The sequence below is a fragment of the Anopheles marshallii genome, chromosome 2, assembly GCF_943734725.1.
Source record: "Anopheles marshallii chromosome 2, idAnoMarsDA_429_01, whole genome shotgun sequence".
Taxonomy (NCBI): domain Eukaryota; kingdom Metazoa; phylum Arthropoda; class Insecta; order Diptera; family Culicidae; genus Anopheles; species Anopheles marshallii.
Window position 1 is genome coordinate 24,001,854 of NC_071326.1, and position 17,890 is coordinate 24,019,743.

At 43.2% G+C, this 17,890-nt stretch overlaps 1 protein-coding gene across 1 annotated transcript; it reads right to left on the bottom strand.

Annotated features, from left to right (window-relative positions):
• Positions 1 to 1,321: 1,321 nt before the first annotated feature.
• LOC128719505 (homeotic protein empty spiracles-like) lies at positions 1,322 to 10,514 on the bottom strand. The gene is made up of 3 exons (XM_053813131.1): positions 9,608 to 10,514; positions 2,247 to 2,401; positions 1,322 to 1,534 (listed from the first exon to the last, which is right to left on the bottom strand). The coding sequence occupies exons 1-3, from the start codon at positions 10,512 to 10,514 to the stop codon at positions 1,322 to 1,324; spliced, it is 1,275 nt and encodes a 424-aa protein (XP_053669106.1).
• Positions 10,515 to 17,890: the final 7,376 nt, after the last annotated feature.

Genomic DNA, 17,890 nt, shown 5'->3' on the forward strand with positions numbered 1-17,890 from the left:
CCTTTGCGCGTTTTGGGTCTTTCGGAAATGGAACTTGTTTCTGAGCGCTCTAATTGCGCCGAGAGCTTCAATTGAAAGCTAACAATTTACAATAACAACACCAACAATAAACAAGTCAAAACTAATTAATGATGTATAGTAAACAAGGATATATAAAAAAAAAGTAACACAAATATATAAAACGTGTCCTCATGACAATATAATAGCAGAAAGAAAAACCTCAACTAGATATTAATGAAGAATAAAGAATATAATGAAGTTTGAGAGTAAAGAAGGAGTAACAAACAAAAAAAGTATTAGTATTAAAAGAAGTGAAGATATATAAAAATTAATCTAATCGTGCAGCAATTGATAAGAAACATTTGTAAAGTGAATAAGCAACCATTTATAACTACAACATACACAATTATGCTCAAAAGACAAAAAAAAAACTCATATAAAAGAGGATAGAAAAATAGAAATAAAATAACGTCACTTTATCAACTATACATACAAATGAAACAAACAAGCCACCAGCAGGAAATTAATTTTTTGTTTAATGTTTATTGATCAATTACAATGCGATTTGTTCGGGTATTACGCGCGGTTTAACACTACACCCAAAAACGCTTTTCGTTATAGCTAGTTTATTTAAATAATACGATAATTTACAGATTACTAACCGCTCGGTCACTAATTGCTTTCGCTGATTGTGTGCCAGGTGGTCGTAATTGAAACTGCATGGAACGGTACACTCACTACTAGTGCTAATCGTAGCCGAATGTACAAATTCATCTCTCACTCGCTTCCTTTCCTTTTCCTGTTCCAACCCATCGTAGCCTCGTATCGGAAGATCGTTTACCTTCTACAGTAGCAGCGTTTAGTGTAAAGGGGTACTATATGACTAAAACCTGCCGCACACTATCCTAACCTGCCGGGAGACCTTTATGTACACGTACAAAATGTAGAAACAAACTCTGCTCTGGTAATCGTGTCCTGTTTGCTTACGGTTCGTTCTTATCTTTCTTCAATAGCCTAGACAAATGTACAAACAACGTGAGGAAAACACGGTAATACTTTCATGTCTTATCAAATAAATGGGGATTGCTCTGGGTTTGTGTTGGACTGCCGCGAATGGCGTTCACTTCCAACGGGTGTGTGTGTGTTTGTTTTGGAATTAATTTTACCAAAAAAAAAAAACAAGCTAACTGAACCTACTATTACGCCCTACTCACTGGGTACAATTGCGCTGTTTGCATGTGGTCACTAACAGCAAATGTTTTGGCACTAACGTCAACGACGTCACGGTGTCTCACGGTAGTTTTTCGGTAGGTCCGTTTGATTAACCGTTGTGATGCATATTTTCCTCATCGCTCGGACAATCGTCCATGTCGATGAATTCGTCTTCATCGTCCTCTTCCTCGCAGCTACCGGTTGGGCTGGAGGCGGACCGATTCTGATGATCACCGTCCGTCGATTTGCCCGATCCTGAGCCACCTTCTTCCTGCTGCATGCGCTTATGTTTCGTGCGGCGATTTTGGAACCATACTTTCACCTGCGAAATAAAAGAAACAATAAAAAACACAAGACTGTTAAGAAAATGGTTGGTGCTTATTACAGAGGTAAATGGATACGGGGTGCGTGCCGGTACAGAAAAAAATGGCGGCCTGTTCAAAGCGTGTCACTCATGCACGCACCCCAGCCAGCACTAGGTTGCATCTGGTAATATGACACAATTAGCCGGTAAAACACACACTGGTCACTCGCTGAATATAGAGGTGTAAAACGGCCGGATCAAGGTATGTGTTTGTGTGTGTGCGCGTGTTTTTACGCCTCACTAGAGGGAGCAAACATTGCAAGTCAACCAAATGATCACACAACTCACCCACGGCCAGGAAAGCATGTCAAGCGAAAAAAAGCGAACAGTAAGGGGAGTTCAGGTAATTATGAGTGAAGTAGGGATATAAATGTAATTTAATCTAATTTACTCTGGCTGAGCGACCCTCTTAGCGATCGTGTAGGGGTTGGGGTTTGCCACATAAAGCTCCTTATAAACGACTCGTTAGACTAGCGTTTTTTTCCTCCCTCCCATCGCAAGCCAAAGCCTTGGAGCTTTGGTCGAAAAACTGAATCCAATATGTCCCAATCTGGGAATGTCCATAGTGGGGCTTCCCGCCACACACATCAAAGGAGATATTCGGGCAGGGTACACGCGGCACAAGATTTACGTAGAAGTATAGTTTTTGGGGGGATGGTGGCAAAATTACCTGCGTCTCGGAGAGGTTTAGATTCTGGGCCAGCTGCTTGCGCTCCGCACCGACGACGTAGTGGTTGCTCTCGAAGGCATGCTCCAGCTTGAGTAGCTGCGAGGGTGAGAATGCGGTCCGGACGCGCTTCGATTTGCGGAACGGTATGAGGTAGTCTGTGGAGGAGACAGCAGAAGAGACGAAATGGTTCATCAGTATTTGGCACCCTGACACGTGATACGGCGTGAATGAGTCGACTAATATGATGTAGTAGACTAATGAAGTATTCGGGATATACAGGGTTTCTCATATACAGGGGGAACTCAAGTAGTAAAGTTGGAGTAGGCTAGATTTTTGGATTCAGTTCAAGTTAATTTAGAATGTACTGAGGTAGATCGGGAATTCTTTGCACTAAAATCCTTCTAAGATCCTGCATTCTGAATGCTATAAACAGAAACGATCTTAGGTTTAAAAATTCCAAGAATTCCAGATCCATATTTTATCTTAACCTCTAAAAGAGTCCAGAAACACCTCCAATTTGTCCATTCAAAGTCAAATGTTCAAACATTAATGCATTCAAGTTAAGATAGCATATCTAAGGTAGATCTAGACTCCTTTACACCTTTTGGAGCTTTTGGAAGTTGAAAAGGATTTTGAGTAAAGCTTTCTCGCCTGACAACAGATAGTCTAGATTTATAAGATGTGGATTCCAAGAACTCCACGAACTCCAGATCTAGCTCTACACATTTCAGTTCAATAAAGAAGCAGTTCCATTATTTACCACCCGGCACACGAAAACCCTGCAACAAGAAGGCAACAAACGCACACGGAATGAAAATGCAACGACCTGGAACCAACGCACACGCACGCGAGGTGTGCGTTTGCTGTGTAGGTGCAATCAGTGTGTGAAACATTTGTTAAAACATACTATACACTTAAAACGGCTCAGCAGCAGCAGCAGCAGCAGCAGCAGCAAGTCTATTACGTTTAACACACAAACTAGTGTTCACGGTACATGTAATTAAATAATTATATATCATTACGGCACAATATATTGCACTCGCAGAGGCGTGTTTTAATGGAAGTTGTACGGTGCCCAACTAACACCGGCCTGCTGTTCCCTCTGCGTTCGATGCACCGAATCGAAAAAAGGACTTTCGCATGCATCTGCAGCCCGTCGACGACGGTTTTGTTCGATGTGGGCAACATAGGGGAATGGCAGGCAGTGGGCAGATTCCGGGGTTTCCGCCTTGCATGTGTAAATGAGTTTTTAATGGAAGGCCGGTATTGAAATGTGCAATTTATGGGGTCAACCCGTTCCCCGACTTGAAAACGTTACTAGCGCAAATAGTTGGATGGTAAAAATTCGACTCTTTCTTTAATTTCATTTCACACAAAAAATGGAATAACCTTATGAAATAAAAAGCTTTTTTTTGGTGAAGCTACACAAACAAAATGTGCAACAAAACAAAGATGATTCACAATTAGTTGCTACATCCTAATGCGATTCCAGAAACGTTTCAAATCTCTAGCACTAGAGTATTCTCACACGCAGCAATTAAAAAGCAATCAACACGGTTTGGATTTACGGCCAATTTCCACCCATTTCAACGGGGTTGACAGTGAACAGCACTGCATAGAAAATGCAACCAAATCCCCCCCTTTGCTAAACCAGCGCATTCAGGCGTAATTACCTTTTAATCAACTCCAAGCACCACTAATTAATACATTTTCCACCCGTGAATAGCACAACAAAAAACAACACCAAGGGGAAGCAAAAGCGTAATGGCGTTGCTTTTGTGCTGTAGAAACAAACGTCGTGAACATCAAGCCGGACAGAAATTCTGGTAGCGAGCAGGAAGGGAATAATAACACGGACAAAAAAAAAGGCTAAACTCCACCGCACCATGATTGGATTGTTGGCCGCGACCATGAGCGGCCGAAACGGAACGAGCCGCGCTTGTAGCTGGCTGCGCGTAATTCAATTAAAATAAACGTATCACTGTGACGCGATCGTAGCACCTTTCCGGAACAGCCAGCCATTTCGGTGTGTGTGTCACGGTCTGTCACTCGACACGAGGGTGAAGAAAAGAGAACGCGCGATCATTGTGCGTGGTTGGATGGTTTGGTGGTGGGTAGGGAAAAACTTTACAACCCTCCCTCCTCTCTAGGCACTCTAAAGGGTGGGACGCGATCGCGCCTCCACCTTGTTTTTTTTTTTTTTTTTATTTGCAGCGGATCGACCCCAGAGGGAACTAGGCGAGAAGTTGAAAATTAAGTTAATTTAGATAATTCAATTCCACAACCAACTGGTAACACTTGATCGAGATCGCGCCTTTTGAACTGCTGAGTGATGCGAGCGTTGAAATGGTAGTAGGAATTGTTGCTTTTTTGTCTTTATTTTTGTTTTTTGTTTTGTTTTTTACTCACAAATTGTGCGTGTGTGTGTGTGGTTGACTGCCCATTGAGAAGAAGTGTTTAGCGGGCCAATTGTGACTCCCTCAAGCATCCGTACCAAATCGATCGCATTTATTGTTGGACCAATTGGTCGCATGATTTGAATGGATCATTAGGCAAGTTTGTGTTTGCGTTCCCTCTTGTGGCGTTTCGAGATAAAACATGCAGTATCATTCAGTAGCAACTGTTTGTTGGGTGTAGAAAGGGAGCAAAAAAGAGTGCAACGTTTCATGTTGATCTTGCGAGCGATTCAGTCTTTTGACTGCGGCAGGTTCGTCGCCACCGTACTAACCATGTCACTTGACATGTCACCTTAATTAACGACGATTCGAATCCGGAGCTAGGCGGGGGTATGATTGATTCCTTTCTAACATGCTTTTTATCCGTGATCTAATGATTGGTTTCACTTTTCCTTTTCATGAGCACCTTCCATTCAAACCGTGTTGATGTCTGTTTCTCTCGGAGCCCCATTCGTGTCGGGCAAGCAAGAACAATAAGCGGGTACGATCGATAAGATCGTTTTTTCATTTAAAATTCATAATTTTTTCACTCTTCTCCCCCCCCACACTTCACACACTTCTTTGATGCATCTTTGGATGTTTGAACATTGTGTTTTTTCTCTCTATTTGTCCTTCACTTCACATACACGGCTCGTAAGTTGTGTTGTGTGATTTTTTTTGTTATTTGTTTGCGGTGGTTTATATTTCTTTGCGCTCTCTCCAGCCCGAGAGCTTCGTTATCATGCATCGGGTTATAATATTTTGATACGTTCCGTCTGCCCGTGTTTGTTGCTATTTAGTTTGAGTTTATTATTTGTAGATTTTTTTTCTCCCTTCCAGCACAGACACACACACACATGATCGTGAAACGGAACGGTTGTTGAGTAGCTTTTTTTGCAGCAAATGAATATTTCATCATCAGCTCGGCAGAGCGGCATTGGTGTTCAGTTTTTTTGTTCCATTATTACCCTACATGAAGGCGCGATTTGCTTTAGCAATGTTTTCTTTTGCCTTTCTGCCTAATAACCGTTTTTTTCTTCTTCTTCTTTGGTTGCGAATGATTTGTGGGATGCGATTGGGCGCCACCGGATGTGCGTTCGAGATGCACTCGTTCGCAAAACCCACGGTACACATACACGCGCCCGTAAACACCTACCAAAACAAGCAATTAAAGGGAATGTTGGTAGAAACGGGTGGAATAAGGGTGAAGAAAACCAACGAAGTGGCATAAACGTGGAACTAAATTAGTGCATAATTAATTAACGACCGAAACGGAAGGAATTGGGATTTGTTTTGGGGGGGATGAGGGGTTGAGTAAAGAGGGGGAGGGGAAAGGAAAGGTAGATGCATAAGCCAGGGTCGGAGATGGTAGATCAATTTGTTTGTTGGTCAACCACCACAAACACACACACACGAGCGCGATTTACAATGCGATCGAGACGGTCCGCGATCGTCTCTCTTACGGATCAAGCTAAAGATCAAGCCGAAATCAAGCTTCAATCGTTGACGATTAGAAGGCTCGTAAAAAGGCTTGCAAAATGTTCGTTGTTCAAAAAACACCACCTTTTGACACACTCTTTTCATTTTGGTTTTCCGTGTCTTTTTTTTTGCTCATTGCCATTGCGTGTTTAGTCTGCCGTTTTTGGGGCTTTTGGGGTGTGTAATTATGAATGAAGAGGAACTGCGCGAACAAGCTGAATCTACGGGGTTGTTTTTGTGGCGTCAGACGATCCCTACGGTGGATCTCCCCTTCCATTCTTCCCAGTCATTTTTCACCGGTTCGTAACAGTTTGTGAGTAAGCGTTGGAAAGCCTACGAGAAGCAAAGTATGACAAGTTTTGGGAGTCAAGGAAAAAAAGGCCAAGAAATCAAGCTCACGCCTTGAGGGGCACAATATCGGCACTGAATATCTCATTAATTTAGTTTCATCGCCATAAATTAATGGCTTGATTTTGTTCCACGGTGATGGAGGGAAGAAAGAGAAAGGACAAACCTCCGTCGCTTTTTATTGGTCAGTGATTTTTTTTTTTCGTGTTTTGATATTTTAATTTGATAAGTGAGGCAAGGAAAGATCTCGCCACGTGCAGCGAGAGAGTGGTTGTGGTTGGAAAATTTGTTACCAGCCACACTTCAACAAGCATTCAATTGGATGCGTTCGTAAAGGAACAAAATTATTATTTAAACCACACATTTTTATGGCCGGCTAAGTGCAGGATGCATAAAAATGATTTGAAGATTTCATTTCCCCCCACTAATGGTGGCGTTAAGTGGCGAAATAATTAAATTTCTCTTCCAACCCACCCAAAAGTGGTGTTCCATTTTTTTTTTACTATTCCACCTCACGCATGTCCACGCACTTTATAACCTTCTTCACCTTCGTTCGTTCTAATCGTTTATGCACTCGGTTGTGATGTGATAATTTAGCAACAAGCGAAGCTTACAACGAACCCCTCCCGCTTCGCCCGAAGGCACGACGGGAGTAGGGATTTGTGGCCTGTAAGGAAAGTGCATACATTTGTAAACAACTTGCCCCAGTCATGTCCTTTACGGTGTCACATTCACGGATGGTGAGCGTAAGTTTTTGGCGTTTCCTGTACAATGGCGGTGTAATTGTGCACTTAAAATTCCATCGAGCGGGACAAACATGCGCCCGTGTACCGTCTCTTACGACACGAGCAGACCAGAACGAAGAATGTGAAGTTGTGTGTGAAGTTACGCTTTTGTGCTCTTTTTCGTATTAGCACATTTTTTTGGGGGGCAGGAGGATTGTTGTATGTTCGTGGTTGGGTTTGGAGATGTTAAGAACGAATGTGGAGAGGAAAAAAAGGCAGGGAGCACACACAAAACTAACAAGCGCCTAGGGGTTGGAGAGCAAAACGAATGCAAAGGCAACCAGAGCAACAAAAAAAATAACGCAACAGCTTTAATATTAACTCTCGTGGTGTAAAGCGAAAATAAAAAGCCAGTAACTGAACCACAAACACACAGACAAATGAATCCAGAGCGGTTTGAAGAAGAGTGGCATAAATTATTTTGGCCCGGGACGCTGGTCGTTAAAATGCGTATAAATTGTGGAATTCGATTTATTGCTTCAGCATCCGTTGAAATTATGAAGAACGCGTCCGTGCCATTAGCTTGACGGTGGGCGCGAACTGACTCCCTGACGGGCGATGTGCATGTGCGTTGCCCATTGCGACGAACATTTCGTTCGTCTCCAACACCAAAAAAAAAAAAGAAGAATCCACCTTCCAACCACTGCCGAGCGGTGGTGTTAATGTTTGCCTTATTTTTCTCTCCCTTGATCGTCTGGGCCTTATCCACGGTGGTTGGCGATCTTCCGCGCGCAACCTTGCCGCTTCATTCGAGAGGTGATAAATTAGTGATAAATGAGCATTTTATTAACAGGCTCCGGTGGTTGATGCGGTTGGTAAGCTAATCGAACGAAAGTTAATCGAAAGAAATGTGTAAAGAAACTTGGTGCCGGTACGATCGGAAGCTGATCGTGTGTAGAACCGTGCGCACACGATCGATAAAACGAGCAGCTTTGGCCGTGTCATGTGCGTTTGTTTCACTTTCTTTTTCTACCGCGACTTTTTCCTAGTTTCGTCTCGTGGTAGTTTAAAACGCTTGTATCACATCTGTCGCGTTGCGGGGTTTGTTTTTTTAGTTTTCATTTGTTGATTTATTATTTATTTCCTGCGCTTCGTCCGGATGGATGGGTTTATCATAATATTTCTCTCTCTCGTCATGCTCCTCGCAAATAAGCGCTGTTCTAGCTTCTGTGCAGCAAAATGCAACTTGATGTTCCGTTCGTATCCTTACGGATGAGCCTTTTTAATTGCATTTGTTGTACCATAAAATGTAAAAGCATGAGTGTATGGTTCATCCAAACAACTGTCATCAAATCTTGGAAAGGACATCATGCGCATTTTATTGTTAAAGGGTATACATGCAGCAATAAAATAGGACCATAACCCATCCAATTCATGTAACACAGGTAAGAAGTATCTTAATTAGATCAGAATCATCTCTTTTTTAACGACCTGCACCGATTAAAAGGCAACTCCCGGGAAAAGGTGTACTGTTTGCAGTGTGTGGGCACACTTTTCTCTGCAGCGCAACAAAAAAACCTCACAGGGAAAGAAAAGAAAATGGAAAGCAAAAGCAACCCCGAGATAAGTGGGTATGCCACCGTAATGTCCATTCCTGGAATAGCGTAGCTCAAAGAATAGATTTTCATCTCCTTCCATCATCCTTTCCAGCACCTTTCTAAGGGTTCATCAAAAATAGATTCCCTACGGTGGGATTCCAATTAAGGGTTTTCGGTTTTATTTACAAGAGTCACAGCTTTTGTTCATTTTAACGTTGTTGTTTTTTTGTAATCCGTGCCAGAAATTGAGGAAGAAGTTGTTGAAAGTGAAGAAACGAAATCAAGACTCCTTGAGCAACCGTAAATAATCGTTTCGGGAGCGTAAAATTCGTACTCCATAGCCACACGGCACCGATTCCCGACGGCTTTAATGGGAGTTGCAATAAAAGGACGGGAATGAAAAACTTTTTTGTTACTTGTTTAATTTAATGACATTAATTTTTGCAGCTGAAAAAATCTACTGAATTTAAACTTTAATAGTTAATTATAATGAACATGGAAACATGAGCCAGTTCTTGCAAATTGTTTGCCAACAGAAATGCCTTGAACGTTGGGAAGTTCAAGTGTTAAACTATATCGTTCAGCTGACGAAGAGGTTCTTCATCAAAAACTGTTTGATATTTGTTCAATTTCATGAGCTATTTTGTTGCTCACCTTGTCAACATTCTTGAGGTATTTGTTATCAATAAACACTCTTTAAACCCTTCATAGTTCTAGAGCTAAATAGCTTAGGTTTTAAGCTTAAGATCATCCTAATAAATATTCCAGACACTTACTTCCAGGGAATCCGATCGGGAACACTCCGCGTCCATGGCGACTGAGCAGCCACGGATACAGCGGGTAGCTATCCCTCGGTGGCAGATTGGGATTGTGCAGATGGGCGGCGGCCGGATGCGGCGGGAAGGGTTGACCGGCCTGGGCGTGGGCAAGGGCCGCCGCCTGAAACTGGGCGGCCAGGAAGTGTTGATTATGGGCGGCCTGCACCATTTCGGGCGTGTGTAGAAACGGCGGCAACGTTTTAATGTCCGTCTGCGGTCCCCCGGGTTGACCCGGTCCGGTGGGGTGCGCGGGATGGGTGGGTGGTTGCGAGGGACTGACCGGGAAGGGCCGCACCAGGCCGGGCGGCAGGCCCGGCACCACGATCGGTCCTACCGACGGACCGGTCGGTGGTTGGTGCGGTCCACCCTGAGACCCGATACCACCCATCCCAACCGCGCCGGGCGGTGGCGGTGGGGAAACGGGCGGCGAAGGGCTGCGGGGACGCTTGAGGGAGAGCGGTATGGCGCCCGGGCTGGTGTGGTTGACCGGGGGCGAAAGGCGCGACTGCAGTGCTTCGAGCGACCGGACACTGGCGTGACTTCCTTCGAGACTTTGGGGACTCTCCGGCAGCCGGGTGATGCTGTAGTTGTGCGGTGGCGATAGACTCTGCAGCCGGTTCAACCGCACCGAGTAGCTTTCGGACGCGAGCGGACTGGGCGTCCGTTGGGTGGGACCACCACCGATGCCACCCCCGGTCACCGTTTCCTGTTTGGTGATGGTGTGCGGTGGGGAGGGGGGCGATTTCGGGGTAGTGTTGCCGACTATCGAGTCGATGCTGAAACCGATGCGGGGCTGCAGCGTCGGCATCTTGTAGTTGGTGGCAATCTTGAACACCTTCTCCTCCGTGCGGCACGTGTCGATCATGAAGGTGGCGGCTCTCGTCGGGCCTGTACGCTCGCGAACGGCACTCGTTTTCGGCTCAATTTTGTGTGTTGTCTTGCTGCCGCTGCTACTGCTACGCTGTTGGTGGACACTTTAAATGAGCATCACCAACGAGTACACCAAGGCTACCACACGGTATCGGAACCAAACGCACGTAGGAGTATCGGGGTGGTTCGAGTTCCCTGTTTTTCTTTTGGGTTTGCGATTTAAATTAACTTTTCTTATTATGTTTTGTTTCTCTTTTCAAAAACAATATCAGTACACAGTAAAATACAACCGAAACGTCACAGGAAACGATTGATCTTCGCAACAAGCAGATGCGTGCAACGAATGAGGTTTTGTAAGCGTAAAACACACACACACACGCACTAGTGGTGAAATTTCATCCCACAAAATTTCACACTTCTTCAAACACTCCGCAACACGCTTTTATAAATATGCACCGGTACGCTCTCGAATGCACCTTGCATTGAACACTGATAATGATGAAGAAGAACAAAAAAACAGGGCACGTTTGTTTGTTTTTTCCTTTTCCTTCACAACGCTAATCCACGACACAGCCGAAATGCTCACAACCAGGCGCGCGGAGACGATCGATCGATCTGCGCACAGCGAACGCATAACTCGGAATGAAGCGTCGAATGGTGCGGGTTTTCTCCGCAAGCTCTCGCGCGCGCGTTTCTTTTGTGTGGCCGTATATGGAAGCGGACACGCACACACACGCATGCGCCATATTGTGCGGTGGAGTCGAAGCCAGTGGGCGGAGCTTGCACGAACGGGCGCCCGTTTACATTATGTACTTGGGAAATTGCTTCCAGTGAAATTATGTTTCTTTTTTCCCTAGTTTTTCCAACGAACCGTTCAATGTTGGCGGGGTGGATACAGTTTCATTTTTCCTTTCGTATGTGGGATAAACAGAGAGAGAGAGAGAGAGAGTGAGAAAGAGAGGGATCGTGTCCCGTTTTCTTCCCAATGCGGATGCTGCGGACTGTTTCAAACCGTTGGTTTGTATGTAAAGATCGTTCAGTAGCTGGGACGTATTTATCGATCGAAACGAATTAAGTTCAAAAAAATACCGGAGGTGAGAGCTTTGCTGCCTTGTTTTGCAATGTCTTTTTGTTCGTTTCGTACTGAAAGGTTTAATCTCGGTACGTTTCTTTTCTTTCTCTCTCTCTCTCTCCGGCATGATGAGTGTATATAAACGCTCGCTTTATTTATGATACTGCCATTAAGCGCTTGTTATAAGTTCATTCTTTAATTGGTCTAGTTCATTTGTGTTTATTTGCCTTTCTGGTGGAAAGGCTCGTTGTTCTTTCCTTGACGTTTCTGTTATTTTAATTGGTACAGCCTTTATTTTCTTTTTAGATCGTGTGGTTTTTTTTACGCTTTAATTTCTGCCATGCTTACAGCGAAACCAAAGTGTCACCCGTTGGCTGTAATCCGCTGTCATGTGTCAGTTCGATTACGGCTATAACTAAATTCGTATCACAGCGGTCTACTGTGTTGTTTGTTGGCCACTCTGCGCCCAATAATGACACTCCATTGTGGTCGCAATTTCGGCACACTAGTTGCCCAACGAGGTGCGGTTTGTCGTTGTTCAAGGTCGTGACATTTCTATGCGTAAAGAACGCTAAAACACACATTTCCATCAATCTGCGCAATTGCGTGCGAGTGTATTGTTTTTTTCGCCTACTGAGACAAATTAAAACACCGTACGAATAAAGCCCGTTGTCAAGATTGATTTAGATGATAATTGTCTTTATTTGTTTAATTAATGTATGTTTTTGTGTTGTTGGGTGTTTTTTTTTGTTGCTCTCCTGCTCGTCCATACTTTCAACGCGTAACTGCTGTCAGCGGTTAAGCCTTGCCGGGTGAAGTGAAAACGACAGGAATTAACCTTCAGACGGACCAGACCTTCGGGGCCCGGTTCGTGTTTGCGATCGTATTCGCTGATAAGAGCAATTAATTAGCTCTACTTCATCAAGGCGTTCGTTGTTTTGCTTTTCATTCCCAGTGAGCTTCCCGGTGATTGCATCATTCGTGCGCATGGGGGAGGTGTAAATGTGCGTGACAAAAATCTGGCCCTGCGTTGAATCTAGACCTAACGGGTGTAGATTAAACGCTAATTTTATGTTGAACGATGTGATAGGGGGCGTATTAATTGAGGAGGGAAATTTATCTATGAGGTTTTATTTTTTTTGCAAAAAGAGTAATAATTCAAGGTGTGTTATGTTTGTTTTTCTTATTCTTGTTAATATTCTTTTTATTATAAATAAACATTCATTTTGGGTGTACTGTCAGTGACCTAAAAATATAGACAACTGTTTATTTCAGGATAAATAAAACAAAGTTGAAGTTGACTGTGGTAAAAAGCAAAAATAAGAGAACTACCTCATATCCATCATCACCACACAGAGTTAACATATTTTACATTCGCTTAAGCATAATCATATTTAATTGTGACTATAGTATAAGTATTAAATCATCAATCTATATATAATTTATAATAGATTTTTTTAAGATTGGAAGCAATGTAAACAACGTGTAAATAAAAATATTGACGTTCAAATTCAGTTATTTTTTCAATAATGAATGCCAGGAGCTTTGCTAATAAGTTTATTTGCACAATAAAATAAATCAAGAAGCTTTAAAACTTATTGTGTTTTAAGACGAATTGTAAATCGATTATACGCATACAAAGACAAAATTAATTTTTCGCTAGTGACAAATTCCTTAACTGAGATGACTATTTAATTGAGATAATCCAGTTTAATAGACTAACACAAATATCGTCAAAAATCTATTGTGTTTATATTTTTATAATGTGAATTTACCATCGATCGAATCAATATGACATACATATTCGTTTCAAAGGCCATATAGTTATTATAAAACTTGAACCATTTAACCCAAAATAAAATCAACAAATAAAATCGAATTCAAGTTAGATAGATTGTTGACAACTTTAAAACATTAAAACAAGTATTATTGAACTACTTAGCAGTATTGCAATTTATTAAATTAAAGCAATTCCATCAAACAGACAGGTTAAACTATAAGAGCTTACCAACGCGGTCCCATTCGAAAGCGTAACGAGTGTTAGTATAATCTGTTTAAAAAGTGCCAGCCGGTCATCGGTTATGGAACCCATAATTTTAATCTTGTTGAATATGGCACAGTGTTGCTGGCCTCCCGAGGCAACGAGCCAGCTAATGTTTTGCGGGGCCGCCATTTTTGGGTTTTGAAAAGGGCAACCAAATATCAACATTATTACACAACGTAAAGCTACAAGTGCTTTGTGGGGATTGCATTTTACTACCAGGGACTAAGCTAAACAAACTAAAAAGCGCTTCCCAATGATGAAACCTATCAAAAACAAGTGGATCGCGCTCGGTTCAAGCGCCAAGTGAGACGATCTGCCGCGCATCAGTACGCGGGGTTTTTAGAGGATAGAGGTTCCTCTTCAAAGTGTGTGCTGCTAGCGGGCAGACCGGTGTACTGTTGTATTATCAGCGATGGTGACGCCACGGGAGATTGTAAATCATTATCACCGCTTTTTACACCCCCCTTACGTGTTTCTGCCTACCCTTGCACCACCACGCGACCGTATCAAATGTCAAAGGGAACTCGAAGTCCTTGGGCAGAGTCCTCTGCCCAGCCGAGCTACCACTCGGTACAGCAAAGTTGTAGTTTAATCGTCGAACCTTAACCAACAATTATCGGCAACGAGGGTCTGGAAGGGAACTACGAGCGACCGACGCTACCATGTGTGCTACGGATTGTGTTCGTCTACAAAATCGTCCAAAAATCGGACCCTGAAGAGATCTTAATTCCCACAGACACGTACGCGCTAGTGAGGTTTCTATCGTCTTCCGCGTTCGGATGGGGCTTCCTGAGGGTTCACAGAGCGTTCTGAACAAACTCCAGCGGGAGGAAGTGGGTCTTGAGTGGGTGGCGGAAAGGTGAGAAAATTGGAAGACGATGAATGTGGCCGTTTGAAGGTAATTGGATAAATGATGTCAAAGTGGCGCCAGGGTGATAAACTTATTTTAAGCTGATTTCGTGTCCCATTCCCTGGGTCGGTGTTGAACCTGCTGGTTGGGCTTAGGAATTATGAAATAGAATAGTAAAACTAGCAAATCGTATGTCTGAAACGGTACCAACCACGGCTCCAATTATTATGATGATCATTAAACCATCACCCGAGTCGTGTTCTGATAACGCTAAAGTCAATCTCTTCCTTGCCCTTCAAGTTCCCTGGCCTGCACTTTTGACCACAATCGATCGGTAATGGAGGATGTTTTGTGTTAGCTTTGCGTGACCGTTTTATTGCATGGCAGCACGACGACTACGACGACCGGGAGGTCGGTTTGCGCTGAACGCTCACTTCTCTCGTGCTGTTTTCTTTGCTTCTTCGCAACCGTCGTCATCGTTTTTTTGCCAGTTTGCCTGTGCGCACGAGGAATAAAATTACACAAATTTACCACTTATTAATTAAAACATCATGGGCATAAACTTTGCCTTATTTACAAATAAATCAACACGTTAAACATGAAATATTTATGAGAAATGCCGGGTGGAAGCGAACGCGGAAATCGAACACCAGCACTGCTTCGGCGATACTTCGGTGAAAACGTTGGCGACGAGAACCAGCGTGACGCCTGCGAGGCGAACGAAAGATCGGCTACGATCCGCTGTGGCCGGAGTCACCTTTAGAAACGGTGGGGGTAGAATCGATCGAGCGCTACACGTACGAGACACGGTGGGTATCATTTCATTCGACTGGAAGCGTGGAGGAAACGTGAGCTTGGTTTGGTCCGGAAAAAGGATCTGCCAGCGTCAGCAATTGGAACGAAACCCGTGAGCAGTAGTTGTGCTTGTGTATGATTGTTGCTGCTGCTTCCTTCGCTCAACCTACGGTGCGGATGATTGTGGTCAACTTGGGTAAATTCTTTTTGCACTCAATGAGCGATCCTTTCAACACGGGCTCGTCAAAATCGCAGTACCTCGAATAACTACCTGCACCGAAGCTGTTAATACGGTGCGCTCATCAAGCTTCACTTCAAGATGATAATGATGATGATGATGATGGTTGGGATGGTGACGAGGATGGTGATTTTATGGGTTGCGCTTTTGGGTATCGCAGTCCGAAATGTAAAAAAAAAAAACGAACAAAATAACACACCCAAACAGGAAGGGGTGTAGTAATGGTTGGGCGAAAGGATGCCTCATTGTGATGTAGCCGTTGACCGGTCGAAAAAAAAAAATAGAACGAAAAAAGCAAAGGAAGCACGATATATTACAGGCCAAATATTTGTTTTCCCTTGTGCGGTGCTTCCGTAATTTCGCTTCCCCATCCGCACGTTGCCGGTGGGAACGATCGCGCTTGGGTGATGTTTAGTACGGGTGAAACATATTTGGTAGTCCCGTGATCTTGTACGGAAGATGAACGATACGGCAGGCGAAAAGTGAACAATTGACGAGCCACATTAAGATGAGCCCTCGAAGGTGAGTGTTCGAGCGATGGAAGAGTTTTTTTTTGTGTCAGTTGTTTCGGGGGTAAATTATGGAAGAATGTTGGGACGAAGAGTGATACGCCTCTTAAGTTTATGGCTTGTTTTATATTGGCTACAGTAGAAAGGTAAAACGTGTGGTACTTTTAGTTGGTGGGAGAGACTAACCAACTGGATGAGGTTGTGGTGGGTATTTAAAAATTGAGCCAACTTGACAAATTTTGAACGTTGAACAAACTTGACACCATTGCTTCAAATGGTGAAAGGAATTATTGAGAACGAATTAATGCATTTGCTCATGTATCCTTTAAACACAAATGTTGTAAGTGGGCGTTTCAAAGTATATGAAATGTATTTTTTAACCTTTGTTTTAACTTTAACTTTAATGTAACAAAAACTTTGAATTTAGGAAGCTTTGTATTTTTTATGAGACCAATATGTAAAAAACAAGGTTTAGGCAAGTAATGTTTTAGCTAAAATAGCAACTCTAGAGTTTTTGTTCTTTTATGTTTCAATATTTAGTTTAAGTTGGAATGAATTATATAATTTCATTTACTACTTGGTTGGTGTTTAAGATTAAATTGAATCCTTTAAAAAGATAAATTAGATGGACAAGGAATATGGTATTTTGCAGATGTCTGATACACAATTCACAATTGATAAATTAATTGACCAGACACAGATTGTTTCACTCAGACTATACTACAAATGATCTAAAATAACTAATATAAAGGTTACCATTTCGCTCCATCTTAAATACATTTTCAGTAAATATCCTTCCTACCACATCACAAAATGGCTGAAAGGGAGTAATTGAAGTGTTTAAAAAATCTTTGCAAAATAAGTCAAACCATTTTCCCACACATCTTACTAATGTTTGGCTTTTGATTTTCCCAGGAAAAGCATACAGCATTCTTGTAAAACTGTTCAATTCCTTTCCCGCTACGAGCCACTCACCATTGTGCAGTCAGGCAGCAAATGTGATGAAATTAGTGTGTTTCCAAAGAAAAAAAAAGGCCCATAAACAGATCGAAAAACTTTTAATCGTTTCTGCGCTTTACCAGCGGTAAAAGTATACTTAGCTATTAAAACCAACATGCTTCTACTTCTTCCAAACCAAAATGGGAGCTAGTTTTCCCATGGCACAAATTATCTCAGCAAGGTTCGTAAGTGAACACCAATTTGAGCCCTCCGCTTGTATTCCACGTGTGAGAAAGAAATGAATTCATCAAAGCCCACCATCACACCATCTGCCTAATTAGAAACTCATTCGACAGCGGCCAAACGGGCACACGGGGTGTGTACTACTACTAAGCCAAAAACCGTGTGGCATCGGAAGCATTACGGGAAAAGTTTTCGGTTCTGGTATGGCGGTGCAATTACTACACCAGGTTCGACCCGATCGGAACGGATTCGAAATCCGTGGCACCCTCGATGGCACGTTAGGCTAGCGAGCAATGGTAGGTGAGTGGGGTGTCCGATGGCTCACACTTTACGTGCCTAATTGAACGACCGGGTGCAGATGCTGCGTTGATGGACGATCGCGAGCGGGCAAATAATTAGTGGAAGCGTTACCGGTTTTGTGCTTAAATTAAGCCATTTTTCTGTCTAGAGTGTCCGCACTCTAATCAGCCAACCGGCAGTGAGAGCGAGACAGGAACGGGTGACGATCTGATCCGAGGCTTGATGGCGATGGTGCAACCGAATACAGCGCGGCTCGTACGCGATCATTGCTGTCGCTGGGCGTCTTATCAGCGTCGGTTGGATCGGGTTTCTGCGAAGACAGAGACATTAAACTCACGGTTAATTATGTCGATTCTCATGATCGCGCCCGCAAACAAACAC

What these genes read in the sequence shown, in the direction of transcription:
- LOC128719505 (XM_053813131.1), bottom strand. Translation starts at nt 10,514, where the DNA reads ATGATCGACACGTGCCGCACGGAGGAGAAGGTGTTCAAGATTGCCACC. An exon ending in CCCGATCGGATTCCCTGGAA is followed by an intron (nt 2,402 to 9,607) that starts GTAAGTGTCTGG and finishes TCTCCTCCACAG; the next exon opens with ACTACCTCATACCGTTCCGC. An exon ending in TAAACCTCTCCGAGACGCAG is followed by an intron (nt 1,535 to 2,246) that starts GTAATTTTGCCA and finishes TTTATTTCGCAG; the next exon opens with GTGAAAGTATGGTTCCAAAA.